Raw genomic sequence first — 22,050 nt, 5'->3', positions numbered from 1 at the left:
TCACTTCCTCTATTCTCCCTGTTTCCAGTCAGTGTTAAAAGTATCTGGGCTTGCTGCATACACTCTCATGCCACTGCCTTGCCCTAGATTGTGATTAATGGCCACAATTCAGCCAGAAAAATTCCCTTGAGTGGATGCCAGTTGGCTTATGCAGAGAAGAAACTCATTACTGCTGTCATTTCAGCTGACAGAGCAGGAGAGGGTGTGTGTGGGTGTGCATGTGTGTGTTTGGCTATGAACGTGCTTAGGTGTTGTGCACATGTGAGTCCCTAGATGTGTTTACTAGTATAAAGGGAACCCTGAGACCCTAGATGTAGCTGTCTCCATGAAAAAAAAAAAACAACACACACACACACAATTCTACAATTGCTCTTGAGACCGCTTCGTATTCTAATTTTTAATGAATATCTAGGCCACATCGATCATATGGCTTTAGGAGCTATGCATGTTCACATGCTTCTCTGAAGTTCCTGTCTGGGATGTCTTCTTTCATGTTTAGAGCAGGTGGGTTTGTTTTTGTGTTGCTTTGCCAATCAATGTGCTCTTTAAAAGAAATCTGATCTTTTAACAGCCTTTAGGTCAATTTAGATAACAGTATTTAGGAAATTACCTCTAGTCAGCCTTTGAATGTGTTGAATCAGTTTTTGTTGATCAAGCTCATATGTGTTTTTGTATGTATTATAAAAAGACTTAAAAAAAGAGATACATGTGAAGCCAGACACATGACAAATAGACCAGGAAAATAGTCAACAATCTGAGTGGATGTGAGTGAGTGGAGTTTCCAGGATCTCTGCATATATACAAACTTCTTGTTCTTGAACCCTTGTGTCTCTGTCTGTCACTTTCTTTTCAGTTTTTTTTTCTGTGATATAAGGCTGGCTGTTGTTGTGGGTTTTGTGTTATTCCAGGTAAGATTTAAATGTTTTTGCTTTTCCTTTTGGTGACAAAGAACAACCTCTTTTTTTCTTTTTAATCCGGGTACACTCCAGACACGATAGATAGATAGATAGATAGATAGATAGATAGATAGATAGATAGATAGATAGATAGATAGATAGATAGATAGATAGATAGATAGATAGATAGATAGATAGATAGATAGATAGATAGATAGATAGATAGATAGAGAAAATAAAGAAAGTAATGGTAAGTGAAGAAAATAAAGCACAAGTGAAAGACCTAGTTTAGGTATGAGATTTGGCTATTATTGGTGCAAGTGAGTGATATTTGAAATTTTTGAATCTAGATGATCTAGACATGTTCTCTTCATGTGGAGAGCCAGACAACCAGACAGGGCTGAACTCAGCGGCCACGCTACATGAATCATGGCTGATAGGTCAGCCAGACTGTTGGCTATATCATGGGCTGGCAACAGTGCTGCGAATGTGATTCTTTTAGCCACAGGAAGCTGAAGGAGAGAGCTGTGCACAAGCAATTTATACAGATTGAATAAAAGTCAAGCAGCAGCATTTTGCATCTGCTAAGCTGTCCGATGGCAGATACAGAGAACTTTTATTTATTTATTAATTATTATATATATTTTTTATGTGTTGGACAATGGGATATTGATGACAGAGAACCGACAGGTTTGGAAGATAATCACTGACAAAGAACAGAGATTTGAGTATGCAGGTGGGTGAACAAAAGCTGCAGAATATTTTAATTGTGGTCAAGAGAGTTAAAAGGAAAGCTATGCGTTTGAAAGAACAAGAGTATTTGCTTGAATTATACAATGTGATATTCTTGGAAAACACCTTCCACTATCCGCCGTTGACGGTTTTGACATGTACTGTAATAACGCTGCAAGGTTTACTGTTTGTTCCCTTGGCTGGTAGAGTATGAATATGGATGTGGGCTTTGAAGAGTCTAAGACGAAGAATAAATTGTCTGACTGAAGCACCTTGTTCTAACTTCCGTGAATAAAGTCAGCCTCTTCAACTCAGCTACAGCTCTGTTTCTCCCACCTTTATCTGTCACTATACTAAATTTGCGAGTTAAATGTATTTTCAGAAATTTCATGGAGGCTACAGATCAGTCAGCTGCATAATTGTTTGTGTGTGTTTTTTCCACTTTACTTTTCTTAATTTCTCATAATCAGCTCTTTAATCATACCTTCCAGTATTATTGCCTTTGCAATATAGATTCTTTATAACTTTGCAGTTGAATCAAATTGCCTTTTGTAGCTTAGCTCTCAAAAAAAAAGTCAAGACTGTTTTGCCAAAGTATAGAAAAGCAAAACTGCAATAAGCTGCATATTTGATTGTTGCAACATTCCTGTCTGATTATTTTATTGCCACAGAGGTCACGTAAATAAACATACATCAACACATAAAGAATGCAGAATAAAACATACAGTTCTGTCGCAGTAATTTTTCCTGTTTTGTAAATTGATTAAGGAGAGACACTGCAGGTGAATAGGCTTTAGTTTTATTAGATCTGAGTGCTGCTTTTGATTTGATTGATCATGAGGTCTTGTTGACATGTTTGGAGACATCTGTGGACCTGCATGACACAGTCTTACAGTGGTTCCGTTCCTACCTGACCAACAGATTTTTTTTAGTGTTCATATTGGTCATCAGTCCTCCTCTAGTATACAGTACCTCTTAATTGTGGAGTGCCACAGGGATCAATCCTTGGGCCGGTATTGTTCACCCTGTATATGTTACCTCTGGCTTCCATTTTTAACAAATATAAAGTATCCTTTCATCTATATGCTGATGATACCCAGATCTATTTTCCCTTAAAGCACAATGATAAAAACTGCTTAAACCCTCTTTTGGCCTGTCTAGAAGAATTTAAACTTTGGCTCTCAAGTAATTTTCTAAATTTAAATGAAAATAAAGTTGAAATAATTTTATTTGGGCATAAGGAAAATTGTGTTAGATGTTGATTGTGGCTCTCTGGCCCCATATGAAACTCAGTGTGCTAGAAATCTGGGTGTTCTGTTTGATCATAACTTAAATTTGACAAACAGATCAGTGCTGTTGTAAAATCGTGTTTTTATAATCTCCGTCAACTTTCTAAAGTAAAACGGTGATCCATGCTTTTGTAACAATTTGGTTAGATTATTGTAATTCACTTTTCTACGGTGTTTCTCAGCTTTCTCTCTCTTGTCTACAGCTAGTGCAAAATGCAGCTGCTCGACTTCTTTTTGGCACCCGCAAGTATGAGCCAGTAACTCTTATTTTATCGACAATGCACTGGTTAGCCATCAAATATAGAATTGATTTTAAAATTCTTCTATTTGTGTATAAAGCCCTCAACAATTTGGCCCCTCAGTACCTGACAGACCTGCTTCATCCATACACCCCTTCTAGAACATTGAGATCTTGTGATCTCTGTCTACTCATCATGCTTTTGCGACTGCAGGTCCGAAACTCTGGAATAGTCTACCTCTTCATATCAGATTCCCCCTCTATTTCTGCTTTTAAGTCTGCTCTAAAGAAATATTTCTTCTCTCTAGCCTTCAATACCCCTTGATCATTGGTTCAACTGTTTGTTAGTGTTGTGTTTTATATTTGATAGTCTTGTTTTATCCATCTTATTTGAGTTTTTTAATTCTATCCTGTGGAGCACTTTGGTTGACTTTGGTTGTTTTTAAATGTGCTCTACAAATAAATATTGTATTGTATTGTATTGTAAAAAAAAAAAAAACAACAAAAAAAAAACTAATAGTTATTGCCTTACTTACCCAGCTGATTGATTACATTGTTAATTGCAAACATTTTTTGTGTTACAAGTTTTCTAAAATGTTAGGTTTAAATATGCAAATGAGGCATTATTTAATGAAATATGTGCTAATTTGCATACATTTCTAGAATAAAAATCTAAAGTCAGTTTCAAAATTCTTGTTTCTTTTTTTGACATATTAAGCTCTAAAAAATGCTGGGTTAAATACAACCCAGCGCTGGGTAAAATATGGACAAACCCAGTGATTGGGTTGTTTTGACCCAGCGGTTGGGTTACTGCCTTGAAGGTTGGGTTAAACATTTAACCCAACTGTTGGTTTAAAACTACCCAATTGCTGGGTTTGTCCATATACTTTATCCATCGCTGGGTTGTATTTAACCCAGCATTTTTGAGTCAAATGTTTTTACAGAGGGGTTACATTTTGGGTATCTCATTTTTGTCACTCCATACTTCAGAAAATACTTAGAACAGACATAAGAATTTCAAAATCAAAATTTTGGGGGAAATAAAATGTTGTATATAATCAAGCAAATTATATATGAACAAATCCCTCTGTAAAAACCTTCAGGGTTTATGCAGGAATAAAATTGTAAAGTTTGGTGTGTGTAAATGCTACTGAAGTGGAGATTTATGGCTCAGTCTAGGATAAAAAACTCATTTTGAGAAAACAGCCTTTAAAAATATGTATTGTAATTGAAATCTATTGACACAAATGGATAAAGTTGTTTAAAATAAACACTTAACAGTGTATTTTGGATGTTTTCTTTCCACTAGTCTGAAAAAACATTTTGAAAAACTGCGTCTTTGCCTGCAGCTTTATCTTTTTCTTTAACACTCCAAGTATGGAATCTTGATTATCTTTGGACAGATTGTAATACACTACTTATTTCTTACATTAGCATTACACAACTCTTGGCTCATTTCAGCAGATTGTTTGGCTGACAGATGGTGAGGAGTGTGAATATTAGTGAATAAACAGCTACATGCTGACTAGTGAGAGAAGTCTGACCTCCCCTATCTATCCACACTTATGCTGACAGAGACGCATGGCTCTCGTTTCTGCCTTGACCTGCCCCAACAGCCCTACCCGAAGACCTTCAGGACCCACATCGTGCTGAATGTTGTCTGTTTGTGGTTGTTAAGGACAACTCTTAGATTTGTGTGAGCCATTCAGTTACAGACACACACATAAATGCCATCTGGCTTTTTACGGATTAAAAATATGTGCCAAAAACATGACTCTCGGCCAGTGAGACATGTTTGTCGGTACTCCGATTTAAAGCACCTTGTTTTAAGACCAAAAACAAGCTGAATTACAGCCAATTTAAGTTTTGAGTGTGTATGTCTGTGTGTGAGAATGGGAGAGTGAGAAAAAGAGGTCTCAACAGTTGCTGCTAATGAGGGGGAAGTAATTGAGTCTTTGCTAAAGTGAATTGTGATGCCAAATCTCTGTCCACTTTGTTATTCAAAACCAAGCCTGTTTAGCCCCGGTAAGTTTCACCCCTTTCATTTTTTGCTCTGACAAACCAACGCAGGGTGAAAAGGACAGAAAAAGAAAGAAAAGACAAGCGAGCTAGAGAGAAAGTAATGACCGTTCCATTTGAATTTAAATGCTATTTCAATATTTCACGATCGGCTCAAGACACAAAGCCATTGCTCTTTTTGGCCTCAAGTGTTTCTCAGTCGTGGTTTTGTCAGGTCAGTACAGTAGACCCGATTGATCGAAGGATTATGCTACAGCATGTAATCTCCGCTTCTATGAACCTCGGAAGGAGTGAGGAAAGGAGCCACTTAAGTCACGAAACGCTCCGGTGCTCTGAATGCTGATGATGTTGTTAATTGGCATATGGGGCGAGGGCTACGCGTTAATGGTGCTTTATATGATGTCTGCAACAACTCTCAGGACCCGAAACGATTTCCCGTTGATTATTTGAACAGGCGAATGATTGACAAAAGCTATTTTAAAGCACATTAGTTACAATTTTCTGTAGCTATCGAAATGAATTACAGGTTTGATTGGCCACTGAGGTGAGAGAGTAACAATTATGATTATGTGCAGGTGACTGTAGCGGTGAAGACAATCTAGAGCATGTTCTTTTGAGATTTCCAGAAACCTTCGCTTCATTGCATATCCTTTGAGGGAATGTTCAGATTTATTTTTTTTTCTCTTCAGGTTAAGGTGTTCTTTAGTTTATCTGCCATTTTCCCGCTTCCTTTCCTTCCCCCCCAACCTCTCATTTCTCATTCTCCCTCGCTTTTCTTTCTTTCCCTCGCTTTTGCCCCCCCCCCCCCCCCCCCCCTTGGGAGATCGTGTAGTGTTTGAGCACGTTGAGGGAGGGCGTCTCTTTATCACCTTCCCCCTCCCCTGTTTTCCTTCTCTTTTTGCCGCCTCCTCTAATCTCTCTTTCTCTCCCTGTTTCTCTCTGGGCAGCGGACAGCCCATTAAATCTGTACAGCGGTGTGAAGAAGATGATGTGAAATTACTGTCTGATGAGAGCGTGAAAGGCCTGATTGCTGCTCAGCATCAGGAGCGAGGCTGGTGCAAAGTCTCTGATGAGGGGGTAATTTCGCAGGGGTCCTCACAGTGAGGGGGCAGGAGCGACAACATCAGATTCTTTCAAGTGTAGCAATCCTATCGACCAATAGAAAAGGAGCTCAGGCAGCGAAGCCATTTGTGTGTGTGTGTGTGTGTGTGTGTGTGTGTGTGTGTGTGTGTGTGTGTGTGTGTGTGTGTGTGTGTGTGTGTGTGTGTGTGTGTGTGTGTGTGTGTGTGTGTGTGTGTGTGTGTGTGTGTGAGAAAGAGGAGGCTTTTTCTCCTGTAGATTAGAAAGCTGATGGACAAAGACTGTGATATTGGATTTAGGTTTGACTAATATGGGGTTTTCAGTGGATTTTAACCAATTGCTTCCTTAATTCACTATTAACCATTATCTCACAAGTCATAAATCACAGACATGACATATTGCCGTTACTGAGAAAAACACAGTTTGCATATGTCTTTTGTGATCATCCTACATGCGCTCTGTCTGATCTCGCCGCTATTGAAATTTTATGCGGTGTTACTTGAATTGCATCATCTTTACAGACAAAATGGACCACACTGCAGAGTATGCTTAATTTTTTTCCATTCTCTCTTATCAGAACTCAATTGTGTGAGTGTTATAGCGCTCCTCGCATGTATATGAGTAATTTGCTGTACAAGATAAACCCATCAATTCAGCTCTCATTAGTGTAAAGGCATATTTTTTAACCCACAGCATTGGTTGAACAAAATAATTGTCAGTTAATGATTAATTGTTTAACCATTCAGCACTATATCAGCCAATGGCCACTATTGAAGTGTAATACAACAGAAGACTGGAGTAATTGCTGCTGAAAATTTAGCTTTGCCATCACAGGAGTAAATTGCTTTTCAAAATAACTTTTTTTTCTGTTATAATATATATTAAAATATAATATCTCACAATATTACTGGTTTTATGATGTTTTTGATTAAATAAATGGAGGCTTTGCGAGCATTAGAGACTACGTAATCATTAAAAAATATTAATTAATTAGTTCATTCACTCAACTCATGATGCAATACGATTCACAATACTGGTTTGACAATATGATTTTGTATTTCTCTTTAATAAAATGAGATTTAAGACAAATTATAAGTGAAAAGGTGTCCTTTAGTTATTTCTCAGACAAAATACACAACATATCAAAGACATAACATAATATCTTTTGAAAATTACAAATATATATATATATATAGAGAGAGAGAGAGAAATTTTAAAACAAATCCCAAATGAAATAAATAAATGAATAATACAAATAAAATTAACATATTCATATAAAAAAAATAAAAGAAATATCAGCATGTCCACATTTTCCAGCAGGAAATGCACCTTGTACAGAAAAATGCATTTGAAACAAAAACAGAATTTAGCTTTGGGAAATGATGCTATATAAAAGCAAACTGATTGAATGTGAATGCAAATTCACTTCCTGACAATAGGTGGTGCTGTGCTTATAAACGCTACTTTAATATGCATTATTCAAAATACCGTCAGAACCTTTTCTGAATACAATCAATTCCCCTCAGAGAAACATTCATATAAACACCCACTCCAAATGTATCACGATTCATTTAACATCTCAACCGAATTGTCATATATTCTCGGCGTAACTCTGCATACACCGTTCAATCATTTATTTATATATCAATTTAATGATATTAAATGACGTACGTTGTTGAATGAAATCGACATGTATTTCACAGTATCTCCACTTCTGTTATTTGGCCAAGGACAGGCATCATTATTGATCAATGCAATACAATACAGGCAGATTAATCAGTGTGTTTTTTATGTCAGACATGAGTTTGTGTGACCTGTACTGTACAGCAGATACAGCTATAACATGATTGAATGTAATGTTCACCAAAGGAATTTCATGATTACATCTGACTGCTGCATGTTCTCTTAATTACACACCCACACTGCTCCGCGTCAGAGTTCAAACATTTCAGAAACAATAACTGAAAGACTTGCTGTCAGAAATGTTGCCTGAGCATGATAAACATTTGTTGTTATGAAAGAGAGGGCCGTAGGCTGGAGGGTGAAGGCTTGGGTGATGTATAGCTAATGAGATGTTAATTGAGAGACAGCAGCCTAGTTTCAGTCCAACCCATTTAAACTCTGAGAGCCAAGAGCATGGGAAAAGAGACGGGGAGAGAGGGAGTGCCGGACGGCCCTCGGTAGGGCAGCGGACTCCCTGTGCAGTTTATCATTGGATTTTTTCTTCTCGTGATTATGAGTAACAGTGTTTGAAGTGCTGTAATGAGCATGAAGATCTCGGCTCACTCAGTCATTAAAACAAACAAAAGAGTTTCCCCAAACTCACTCTCTTGCTCATTCATACACACACAGCGCGTCCGGCAGACACTAATGAACATTCCTCAAATAAGCTAAAAGAAAAGAAATGACACAGAAAATATCAACAAAGACAACCGCAGCAGTGCAGAAGAAAACCCCGCTAATTAATTTCGTAACCCCCTCCTCTTTTTTTTATCTGTCTGTACATCTCTCTTATTTTTCTCTCCTTCTACCTCCACCCCTTGTTCTCACTACAACAGTCATTTAAATAATGTCTTAATTTTCAGCATCTGCTGTTTTAATGGGTCTTTTTGTGATTAAAGCAGTCTAAATGGAGAGAGAGAGAGAAATTCAGGTGCAGGAGATGGAGAAAGTGGATCTCTTGTCTTCCAGGCTGGAGAGAGCAGAGGTGGACAGCAGATTGGGTGGGGGGCGTAATGAGTGACAGGGCTTTCCCATCAGCCCTCTCACTGCACATTTTACCCAGAGTCCTTTGTATGTGTCCATTAGTTGCCCTATGTAGACCTTTTTTGTCCATATATGTATGTGTCGATTGGTTTACAATATGTTTCAGGCCCAAAAGGATGGAAAATAAGCCCCCCACAGCTCCTTTTTGAAGACAAGGCACTACAATGATGTGTTAATGAGTTTGGGGACTGTGTTCTAACAAGACAAATATGCTCAACATTTAGACAGTGTTTCAAAGATCCAAATTCTTCATATGGTAACACAATGTGTGTACCTTTTTTTGTGTGTGTGTGTGTGTGTGTAAGAGACTCACACACTCACACATTAGCATACGCACACCAGTGTGCACTTCAAAGGAAACCGGCAGATTAGGGCTCATTATAACATGTTAAATAGAGGAAAAAATGAACAGAGCTTTTCAACCATGGTGTTTGTGTGAACAGACACTTCAGTGTGCATGTATTGAGTATGTGTGTGCCTGGTTGAGGTTGTGAAAAAAAAAAAATAAATAATAAATAAAAAAAACTAAATAACAAATATATAATATATAAATGATGCTGTCAAAAAAGTCACCTAAACCTCTACATTACAAATTACCAAACACATCCATCCAAAACAAATCAAATTCTAACCACTTCCTGCTAAGATATGCCAAGTTCTGTCTCTAGATGGTACAGGCTGGTTTTTAATAATGAAAATAATCACATCAACAAAAACAAACTACTTGGCACAAGCTGATTGGTTCATGTTGCATACATATGCAATGAGCTTACTGCTTTACATTTAAATGGCTGGTTAGCATTCCCTAGAGCATTTCGCAGCATGCTTTTAGAGTTCCTCTAAAACCTTCCACCTTCCCCAGCTCCACCTGTATCTCCACCTGATCTGTTACAGGTTATTATATATGATATTTGTGCAGCAGCAGTATGTACAGCAGTACAATAGAAACATAGTTATCATCATCATAGCAATAATAATCTTAATACGCTTAAACGTATATAGGTCCTCATAAATCCCAGTTTCATAAAATGGCAACAACAGTATGTATGCGTTAATGTTTGCATAACCTGACATCCATCCATCTAACACTATTAATCATAGTTCTTCCACTTCATGGGATAAATCAATAAAAGTGTGTTTAGGTCAGCTGTACAGGACCTCAGAGAGCTCTGCAGGAGACAAAGAGGAAATTGCTGGCCCAAATGAAAGAGAACATTGTTATGATGTTAAGTGGAGAAATTGATTTCAGAAGCACTGCAGAGCAGCTCAACGTGACACACAGGAGGACCGCAGGATGAAAAGATTTGAAAATATGAAGAAATAAGCTGCAGTAAGTTAAAATGCAGTGGGCCATGCATGGATGCATTTTAAAGCCATAGTTCACCGTAAAATGAAAATTCTTTCATCATTTACTTGCCCTGTTTGGAATTTAAAACATTTTAGACACATAAATTGTCATACAGCAAGTGTTCTTGTGTGTATTTTGAGTGACTGTGATGCAATTTTATGGTGCATGTATCATAAAAGAGGTGGAAAAATCAAGCAGGTTTTGGTCAATGTGAGGGTAATTAAATTATTTTTGGGTGAACTGTTTCTTTAAATCTCTCAGCATACCTGCAACATATAAGCAATTAATCTTGTAGACGCTTAAACAAGATGACCCCATTTTCCAAGAGGCAAAAAATGCAATCATATCCCTTTGTGAGAGTGGAGAAGAAAATGGAGGATAACTTCTGAAGTCATATCACTTATTTACCTGTGTGTTAACAGAAAGAAGCTTTACTGAAAGATGACGTGTGGAACAGGTTGCTTCTTCAGTGAACTGAGAGGCTGTGCAGATTAATCACTGTGTGTGTACCTGAAGGCGTTGCTGTAAAGCTGCGCATCTGCATTTAAATGCCGCCCGGGAGCTCTGTGCATGGAAAATAATATTTCAGTGCAACTATTTAAAGCCTGTTGAGGCGATGCCACTTTGCACTGAAATAGCATCATATACCATATGCATTATTTATGGACGCCATCTTCATTATAGCGCTTCGCTCAGAGAGGAGGAGAAAGCAGCCTAATGGACCGCCCAGAGGGGTGGAGCTCGCTGGATGTGTATGTAGTGAAGTTAGTTTAAAACAGTAACAGTATTTGGACGTGTGTTTGCATATGTACGTGGCTTTTTGTGTGTTCTGATGTGTTAAGAGGGAGAATCCGTCATCTCCATTGCAAGTCTTTCACATCCGTCACTGTGGACCGGAGCACCTCATGACATACAGGACTTGAATTTTTTTTATAGTCCATATACTTGACACATGAATCTAGTTCTGCCTTAGAAATCACAACAGTCTTCTCTTAGTGCCTCTTTTCCTCCATTGCCTTCTCCAGTGTTATTCCATTCAGCTAGAACCTGCTCACTCTGACATGCAGAGCAATTGAATTGAGTACCTTGTCTGAAAGGTGAGAGCATTGCTGTCAATATGATGTCTATATATACCGAAAAAAGTATGTTATGCTCACCAAGGCTGCATTAATTGAATCGAACATACACTAAAAACAGTAATATTGTGAAATATTATTACAATAACTAACTGTTTATTCTTGTGATGATAAAACTGAATTTTCAACATCATTACTTCAGTCTTCAGTGCCACATGATCCTTCAGAAATCATTCACGTATGCTAATTTGGTGCTCAAGAAACATGTCTTATTGTTATAGATGTTATGTAATGTTTTATTACGTTAACAATATAAAAATTTGTGCTGCTTAATATTTATATGGAAACTTTGCATTTTTTAGGATTTCTTGATGAATATGTAGCTCAAAAGAAACGCATTCATTTGAAGTAGAATTCTTTTGTAACATTTTTACTGATCAATTTAATGCATCCTTGCTGAGTAATATCAATTTCTTGAAATTAATAAATAAAAATCGTTCTGACCCCAAACTTTGTATATGTTATAGTGAGAGAAAGCATCATTATAGATTGAGGGGTTTAAATTTTAAATGAATTACCTCAAATTTACCATCCTGGATCATAAGAATATGACTTCCTTGAAGTGACCAGTATGCCCAGTACATGCACTTGTGGCTCTGGTTACCTTTTCTACTAAATCATCATAAGCAGGAGGTCTTGATTTCCTGTCCATTTCTACTGTGATTGTCATAGTGAAACCAACTGCATCCAAGCAGCGAGTTGCATCCAGTTAGGCTCTTAATGTATGGATGGAGGGAAAGATCTCGCTCTCTCTTTCTCTTTCATATTCCTCTTAGCCCTTTCAATTAATCTCTCTGTTTTTCTCACGCACACACACTCACGCTCCTTTTCTCAATTTCTCCCTCCTCTCCCCCCCATAATTAGATCTGGTTAATTTACACTGTGTGGCGCGCTGGGAAGAGGCAAGTTGTAATAATGTGTGTGTGTGTGTGTGTGGAGTGGGTTATTATGGAGAGGGGAAAAAACGGCTCTGCTGGGACTGCTGAATCCAAACTGCTACTGCTACACCCTCTTAGCTTGGGTGTGTTGGTTTGAGTATTGAGATTCATACTGGCACATTGTGTGTGTTTATATGTACATTCTTCACCTGTACATGTGCTCTGCAGAGTGATTCATCTTGTGCTAAAATAAGCTCAAGTCTGTTTATGTTTGTGTGTTTTCGTGAATAAACGTATCTGTGTGTTGCAGGAGAGGTAGGTCTCTACCAGTTCCAATTTTTATGTATGAGTGGAGTTTGCTTTTCTGGAATTACTTTTTTTTTTTTTTTTTTTTTTCATATTTGGTCTTATTTTGAAGGATTCATCAGTGCATGTTATTTGTAGGCCCTCATAATGAAAACAATAATTTGCCTATGATTTTATTTTTCCTTTTTGGCTGATGTCATCAAGCCCTTTTATTTTTCAAGTCCTCCTCAACCACCTGTCACATATCCTGCCCATTTAGCTGCGCTGCTCCATTCCAAGGAGGTGACATCATGAAAAACTGATTGGCTAATGGCACCACACCGTTAGAATTGACTATCCTGAGCTGTGATGTCAAAAGCAGTTGACAGGAAAAATATGGTTTTATAAACTTAAAAAATATAGACTTCTTCTATTTCTTATTTTCCTGTTAACTGCTTTTGCACCTGCCACTTTTATTTTTTATGGACACTCTACTTTTATATACAAGTAGTTTATAGACTTATTTAAATACATTTAAATAAATTAAATATGGTTATATTTATATTTAAGCTACTTACATTTTTATAATTTAAGTACATTTATTTGAATGTTCATTTTATATTTTTGTTTGTTTGTCTGTTTGTCAAAAAAATGTTGTGTCAGGCTACCAGTTTCATGTGTAAATAAAGTATGGCACAATATGGAAGTAAAATTAGTTGAAAATGTAATTTCATGTTGACCTCACAGGTGCATGCAGTAATGTTCCCACAGTTTAAAAAAAGTAAACAGAATGTGTTTAACTAGTACCTTTAAATAGTATCTTATGAATGATGTTTAAACACTCAAATGAGACTCTAGTTATATCAAAGCCTATTAAAAGCAGTAATTAAAATGCATTTTAATGTACTTATCTTATGTATTTATAAAAGTCGAAACTGAAAATAGGATCTTGATCACAGGGTGTGTGTATGTTTTAACAGGTGTCTCTAAGCCACGATTTGACCACTGAATGTTTGGGAGAGGCTGCAGGTCACCAGTAGTGATGGTTATTCTGCTAATTGCCTCAAGAGTATATAACTGCGGTAGCAACTTGCTCTAGACAAGGCTTTGTTGATTAGAAACCAAGCCCTGGTGCTCAGAGGGGTTGTGTTTTAATGGCAGATGCTCCATGGCTACAGCTGGACCCTCTGTGGAACTCAGTGGTAAAGGACAGAGCATCGCAGGGGGTCCAACTATCATATTGTAGTCTCTTTGTCAGATGTACCGTATACAGGTGTGTGTGTGTGTGTGTGTGTGTGTGTGTGAGACTGGCTTTTTCGAACTTCCAGTAAAAAGCCTCTATTATTGTTTTTGACATCATTTACATAAAAATATAAAAGTAGCAGTCAGGTATCGAAGTAAATAAATAACATATTTATGCACGACAATAAAACAAATCTGAGATTTGAATACTTTGTTTGCTTTGTTCTAGCACCAGAACGCCTTCATGGATGAGGCTGTGAGGAATGTTTGTTTAAAATTTAATCAGCTTGCTGCTCGCTGTGAATCCGTGAAGAAGAGAGGTCGGAGCATGTCAGGAAATGGCACTTTTCTCATTAGGACACAGCCCAGAAGCAGTGATGCTGAAACACTACCAGTAGACAAAGAGATGAAAACAATGAGAGAGAGACCGAGTGCAGGAGAACAGAAGGACGGGGAGGGAGGAGGAGTTCACAGAGAGATACAATATGCTCCAGTACCCCCACTGGTTCAGCCGCTACACTCTCAGCCCTGACTGTTTGTGTTTACATGTGAAATTGAGTGATGTGCCGGTGCCAGAGTGAGGAAGGGTGCTGGGTCTGAAGCAACGCAGGGATGCTTACTAATGAGAAGCAAAAAGCTCAAAGCAAAAGACCTGAAAAAACATAACTGAGGAAACATTCTTCACAGTAGAAACAACCCACTCTGATGCCTCAAATACAAAACAGAAATGAATACACATAACTCTCCTTCAGGAATTTGTGCATGTTGCAGTGGAATTTGTTCTGCCGTGTTCCTATACCTGAAAGAGCAGTGGCGTAAGGCCATTGGTTTGATTTCTAGGAAGAGACAAACCTAATAAGACACAAACTGGAAAAACCCCTCTTTGTGCCTGTTTGGCCTGTCTATCGCCATCTGTGGTTGAAACATAAAATTGCAAATTAATTGCATTTTTAATGCTATTTTGCACAAAAGAATATGATAGTTTGTCTTATTTTTACTGTTTGCCTGTGATCACCAAGACCTCGGACAGTAAGAAGACTTTGATTGCATATATTTGAAAAATATGTTATATGAGACATAATGTGAATGAATACACAAGGACAAATGATGCAAATCTGAAATCCATTCCAGCAGCTCAAATTGCAAATTATTATTTTATACTTATAGTAATGAATAAGGTTTAGGCAAGAACATAATTTTTAACACTGAACAAATGCATGTTAATAATTTTGAAATAGTATATAAAACAGTTTTGACCTGTTTATATCTCAATCTTCCAGTCTTTGGTGACAGATTCTGGATCTGCTTCCATAAAATCAACAACCAGTGAGTAGAACATCCATATTTAAATTAGAATATCCTTTTTTTTTCTTTTTGAAAATCCATTTTAGTCTTATGTACATCACAATATGGAAGAACTGATCTGTTGCTACTTCTATTTTGACACAACTTTAATGTTGCATGGGTGTTGACTTTACCTGCTTTAGTTGGTCTAAGCTCTTTTAGATGGTTGAACAAGTACCCTATCAGCAGGCTGGGCCTGACTCGGGTAATGCACAAACTTAATGAAACTAGTTATGTTTGGTAGACCAACTTGGACCAGCAATAAGGCACGTTTAAATAAAAGTTGGACCTTATATTGACTTTTTTTCAGCAGGGTTGTGAAAAAGATGAATCGCAGTGTTATTTATTTGTGATTAAATATGATGTCTTTTTGTGAAGCATGCAATTTCTGCACCAAAAAGAGTGGCATTGACCTAGTTAAAAAAAAAAAAAGAGATGTTACAGACACAGTGAATAATAAATGAAATGTTTTAGACACATTTGTGGGAAAGTTGATTGAAATCACAGTGGAGTGATAAAGCAGAAAAATAGAACTAGTGGAGACAGATAGAGATAGATTCATTCGATTTATGCCTTCCTTTCTGTGTCTCACATCTCCTGCAGAGGCAATCAATGAGATATGTGTGAAAGCCTTGAAAAGATGCCTTTCTGCGAGCCCTTTTTCCCTTCCTTCTCTGAGAATGCTTTTTTTTCCCCTCGCTTCTGCTTGCCTTCTTTGACTCACACGAAACAAAACGACCAGTTACAGAAGCACCACTGTGTGAGTTTAAGCCGCCAAACACCACCCGGAGATCCTTCTGAGCTCGATGATGCTAGATTAGCTGGAACAAGTATATCAGTAGGACACAAAAAGAACACAGAGGGGTAAGTGAGCGAGGATGCAGGAGGGGCCCGGCCCTCTTGTTATGCTAAGAGTGTTCCGAACAGTCCCGCTTGGTTCAAGTTAATTACGACCAACATTTAAATAAGAGCACTTGTCTTGAGGACGGTGGTTGGCTGCGGGAGAGACAGACCTCGCGCTAATTGTGTTTGTGTTTCCAGCTCCTCCCCTCATCTCCAGCCCTCTCTCAGTATGATCTCCTGCGGGACACGCTGTGTGAGCCGCAGCCCAATGAGGGGCTTTGGAAAATCACTCCCAGGGTCCAAATCCTGGTCGTCATACTGTAACTGGTTGCTTCTGGCTTTTCTTCTATTGCAAGATAGATGGACTTTTATTGAGTGGCATCTGACTGCTGAAATAACAATCTTAGACGCTTTCTCTGGTACTCAGTGGACATGAACAGATGCAGATGCACACTTTTGTTTGATTTTTATGTCTTTGAACAATGAAAGTAAGACTCCAAAGCTGTGAAAGAGTAAATGATTGGTTATGGAATCAGAAAACAGTGTAGATTTGTGTTTGTGTAAGAATATCCATTGTACATTTCTTTTTTGTTGGCTCGTTGGAGGGAGTGTTTTTTTTTTTTTACTGATGGGTAATGTAGTGTTCCTGTGTATTTATATGAATGGGACTAAAATATATAACCTCAAAGTGGATGCAGGGTATGAGTGGACAGATGTAAAAACAGGCCCGATTAAGAGGTTCAGTCAAGATATTTAAATCCTAATTTAAACATGGAATGTCATACAGTATATATTATTATTTAAAAGATTGCATTCAGTTTGGTAAGATTTAAAAAAAATTAAAAAAAGAATACCCTTAAAAATACTAAGGATGCATTTATTTGATCAAATATACAATAAAACAGTAATATTGTGAAATATTATTACAGGTAAAAATAACTTTAATATACGTATAATATACTTTAAAATGTCATTTATTCTTGTCATGGCAAAGCTGAATTATCAGCCATTATTCTAGTTTCAAATGATTCATCAAAAATCATCTTAATACTGTATTCTTGATTTGGTGCAAATAAACATTTCCTAATGTTATTATTTATAGGATTCTTTGCTGAATAGAAATTTCAAAAGAACAGCCTTTATTTAAAATAGAATTCTCTAGTAACAGTGTACAAGTCTTAACTTGATCAACTGAATGCATCCTTTCTGAATAAAAGTATTTCTTTTGCTGATCCTACATTTTTGAATGGTAGTGTATTCTTCAAAAGCAGTCCATTAAGCTTGATGAAATTGGCATTGAAGATTTATATTGTATGCCTGAACATGCATTTAACAGCAATTTTCAAAGACCTGCCACATATTTCACAGTGTTGTCATTCTTTCTGCAGCATCAGATGAACATTGTACTTCTGAATATGTGAATAGATCAGAACACATCAGATATTGTGTCTTGGATCTTGTATTGTTAATTGTCTGGACCAGCTCTTTGTGTACTCTAGCACTTTGTTTTGAAAAGCTGAGGAAGAGAAGAGTTCTAGTATGATGTGGTGGGAGATTGAAAGGCCCAAATAAAACCTTTTTTTGTCCTTCTTCATTACTTTTGTAAACTGTGCTTTCTGTGAGAATTTGCATATTGTTCTTTTTAAGTGTTCAAGTGGTGGTATTTTAAATTGTAGTTACGTGGATGACCTTAATATGTGTATGAAGGGTTAAAGTAATCTATCTTTCTCTGTGTTTTTTGTCTTCAGCAATGGCAGATTTTCATGTGCAGCCACGTTCAGTGCGTGCAGAGCTGGGAGGTGTTGGGCGATTTCAGTGCCAAATCCATGGTCTGCCTGAGCCAGTCATCAGCTGGGAAAGAGACGGGCGACCCGTGGATACCTCTGATGACAGGTACTACTGTAAATACATATGCTTACACACAATGGCATATAAAGGGATGTACCCAGTGTTCCTGGCACATACATGTCTCCCTCTCACTGTGGGCCTGTCTATGTCTATGCTTTTCTGTGCAGGTTTACTCTGTTGCCCACGGGTGTGCTGCAGATAACGGGTGTTCGCCCTGAGGACAGTGGGATGTACTGCTGTGTTGCACACAACAGTGCGGGAGTCAAACACAGCGCAGGAGCACAGCTCACAGTCTCAGGTATGCTCAAAAATTCTTCTCTGCTTTCTTGAGTCTTTCCAAATCCAACTCGCTTTACCTTTTTCTTCCTAGGCTCCCAGTCATCTGTTTACAAAGAACCCATGATCCTAGTGGGCCCTGAAAACCTCACTCTCACAGTTCACCAGACCGCCATCTTGGAGTGTGTTGCCACGGGTTATCCTCGCCCAATCGTTTCATGGAGTAGACTGGGTAAGACTCATTTAAGTTTCTCTCTAAATTGCCTCGAGTGGCTCTCAGAGCAAAACCCAGCGCAGCTCCGGAAGGAATGCTGCATAGAGCTTTAATATGATCTCTACTACACACTAATAGATCAACTAAAAAGGGGAAAGGGAAAAATCTCCTTCAGGAACGTAATGTGATGGAATAACATGATGGAGGACAGAGATGAGAAGAAATGAGCCGATGAATCTATATCTAGAAAAACTTCTCTTAATTAGGGCCTAAGTTATTTACATATCTTATTTTTCTCCCTAAAGTCTACTTATGGTATTAGTTAAGGTGTCTAGTTTAGTAATTTAGTTAGAATTAAAGGCGTAGTTCACTCAAAACTGAAAATTCTGTCATAATTTAATTATAAATGTTTTTTCAAATCTTTATGACTTGCATTCTTCAGTGGAACATAAAATAAATGGTTTTTTTTAATTCAGCGATGTTCTTTGTGAATCAATAGAGTAATTGTATGGTCAAAAACATACTTCAGAATCAGTGGCATAGCAAGTCAGCCCCGGGCATATATGCAAAAACAGTTGTACCCCCTCCCCCCCTCAAATTTATAGGTTAATGTGGGCTCCAACAATCCTTATTGTCTTTTCTGAGGTTAATAACATTGCATGAATATTCACAAGCTGAATATTCACATATTATGGTATAAATGATTGGAAATAATATTTAATGTTGGTTAGCCTATTTGTTTGCTTTTAAAATCTTAGCATTTCAGTTCCTTCAATTTTATCACAAAATACAAACAATAAATGTGTTTTTCTGCTCTTTAATGTGGCGAGATCACTGTATTCGCCTCAGTTCAAGCGGCATATGTGATTCTATCATCTTTTCCTCTTTTCTACAGCACGAAATAAACAAGAATGAATATCAGAAGACGTTAAAAAATCTCAGTAATTTATTAAAACGTATGTCTCATGCAGTGGCGATTTCTTTAAGACTGCAAGGGAAGCTCGGCTTCCTTTATAATGTCACAAAATTAATGGTCAAATATGTACTATTGTATTAACATTTTATTGACTAAAAATGCATTAGAAAACGTTCATCTCAAAGACGAGTTCGTTCAGATGTCAGTTACATATAGCAGGTCGGCTGACTCGATTTCCTTCTCATACATTCCCGCAGCGTCACAGTGCATTTCCCTATTGAAGCCCAGCGTCCATTGACTTCAATGGGGCTGCTTTGAACGGTTTTTTTCAGCGCTTCGAAACTAGGCGGTCATTGGATAAACGCTGCGATTATGTCCCGCCCACGGACACTCAGCGTCTCTGGGGGTGAATGGGGAGTGGGCTGGCCCGGACTCCGAGCTTCTGCGTGATGATTGGAGGGTCTGTCGAAAGACTGCATCTCCTTTTGACTGACAGCGATTCTTTACTATAAGGAATCACTGAAGCTATTCGCGCTCAGTCCCATCGCGGATTTCTCAAGTTCAGTCGAAATAAAAACTGCTGCAACCTATTTCTTTGATATTTGCTTGCCGAAATTGCTTGATTATCATCATACATTTCACACAATTATACACCACATTCCTTGTTTCAGTTTTACAGAGTTTAATATTTTTTTTAGATCGTTCATTCATTCATTCCTTCATTCATTCATTCATTCATATAACGTTAGTAGGCTAGGCTAGCGTCGTGGGTGAAACTGCGCACGATGGCAGACGGTGCTAATATTGTCGACCTGATTTTGGCAAAGCCATTTGAAAGTGTTCCTTACGAGGAAAAACTTAGAATTAAACAGCAGGGCAACTGCTCACTGCTCAACTGCTCTGACAGACCAGTAGCCGCCACTGGTCTCATGAAATCGATCAATTAAATTGTCAATAAAACAGCTTGTGAAGTCATAACAGTCGTAACATAACAAACTACTTCAGAAACGGCAACAATATAACTTTGCCAATGTTGTTTTATTTTCATAAATAATTTCAGTTATCCATCACAGACCCTTTTTTTTTAGGAGTAGGTGGAATTTTCACATGAATTAACTTTATTCACGCAATATAACACAACTTTTATTTTTACTATTCTAAAAATCCTGTGGCATTAAATGCTGCCATATTTACTATAAAGCAAACACACTCTTGGCACGGTGGCCCGAAATGCAGAAAGAAAGAAACTACTCTCTACTCACATTTTAGTTACAAATAATTTCATTTAGTTTAATTCTCTGGGTCTTTCTTTTCAACTAGTTAACTACCAACCTCACAAAGGATGTTTTTTATTATTAACTATTATTTTATTTGACCATGGCAATGCAGCGCTTGCACGTAGTTTTAGAAAATGACACATTCTACCGCAATCCTTCTGGAAACTGCCTCTGGCTGTTAGACGCTGTTACGTGAGGTATAATCCATTTTGGTTATATCAAATGGGCAATCATTGGTCTGATTAATCTTTTACTTGTTCCAAAGCAAAAGTTCTAAGGCATATTTATTGTGGCCATGAATTAAGAATACGTTTTTATTAAAAGGTCCCCCTTCGGCAGTCCCTCAATCTGCATGGGCCCATATGCATACCCATACGCTAAGCCCCTGTTCAGAATATATTCTTTTGTGTTCAGAGGAAATAAAGTCATACAGGTGTGGAATGGCATGGGGAGTAAATTATAAGAAAATTTATTTTTGGGTAATAAATAGTCTTGGTGGACTGGGGAGAGTACATTCTGTTAGAACAATGGTTTTCAAACTTTTTTAAGAGCCATTCAATTTTTTTCTTTTTAAATTGACATAACTGACAGCCGAGGGTAACGACCTAGGGTTTAAAAACCACTGGTAGAGTACACTTCACTGTAAAAAAAATGTAAAAAAAAAAAAAAAAAAAAAAATTAAAAGAAAACTATCACAGAAAAATCCCATTAAAATTCTGTTTTTTTTTTTTTTTTACTTCAAAATGTCATGTTCAGTTCACTAGCAGTTTCTGAGTGAAAATAGTTGTTCTGTTTTTTTTTTTTTCAGTGTACCAAATGTATCAAAAGTTCAGCAAGAACCCTCCATTTTCAACATTCATAATAACAGATGTTACTTGAGTACCAAATCAAACATATTTGACTGATTTCTGAATGATCATGTAACACTGAACCCTGGATTAATGGCTACTGAAAATTCAGTTTTAAAATGAAAAATAAAAAAAAAAGTAATAATATTCAGATTACATGAATAAATTCTATTTTAAAACATACTGAAATGGGAAATGTATGTTTTAAATTGTAATAATATTTAACAGTATTACTGTTTTTAACCATGTTTTTGATTAAATAAATTCAGCCTAGGTGAGCATAAGAGGCTCCTTTTTTAACAACATCACAGAAATCTTACCAACCCCAAACCTTTGAACATTACTGGCTTAGTGCATCAGTCTTGTTTAGTTCAAAAGATCCAGAAAATTCAATTTTTTGATTATATGACCCTATTTAAAAAAGCTGGCTGTTGTATTAAAGTAATTTACACTCCAATCTACTGAAGCCAAATGGTTTGGAATGGTGAAAGAAACTGTGTCATCCTTCCAGCTAAGACATGGGTTTCACAGATCAAATTGGCTGATACTGTACAGTGAGATTGGTTTCTGTGTGA

The 22,050-nt window shown here is 37.4% G+C and overlaps 1 protein-coding gene across 1 annotated transcript in view; it reads left to right on the top strand.

Annotated features, from left to right (window-relative positions):
- The window catches only part of LOC109093721 (immunoglobulin superfamily DCC subclass member 3), a 78,752-nt gene that overhangs the window by 34,930 nt on the left and 21,772 nt on the right, over positions 1 to 22,050 (top strand). Inside the window, exons 3-5 of the mRNA XM_042727665.1 lie at positions 17,845 to 17,989; positions 18,112 to 18,242; positions 18,315 to 18,452. Of these exons, the coding sequence (XP_042583599.1) occupies positions 17,845 to 17,989; positions 18,112 to 18,242; positions 18,315 to 18,452 (414 nt within the window). The remainder of the gene's footprint in view (positions 1 to 17,844; positions 17,990 to 18,111; positions 18,243 to 18,314; positions 18,453 to 22,050) is intronic.

The sequence above is a fragment of the Cyprinus carpio genome, chromosome B7 (genome assembly GCF_018340385.1).
Source record: "Cyprinus carpio isolate SPL01 chromosome B7, ASM1834038v1, whole genome shotgun sequence".
In the NCBI taxonomy this organism is placed as follows: Eukaryota; Metazoa; Chordata; class Actinopteri; order Cypriniformes; family Cyprinidae; genus Cyprinus; species Cyprinus carpio.
This window is presented reverse-complemented; position numbering and strand designations above follow the sequence as displayed.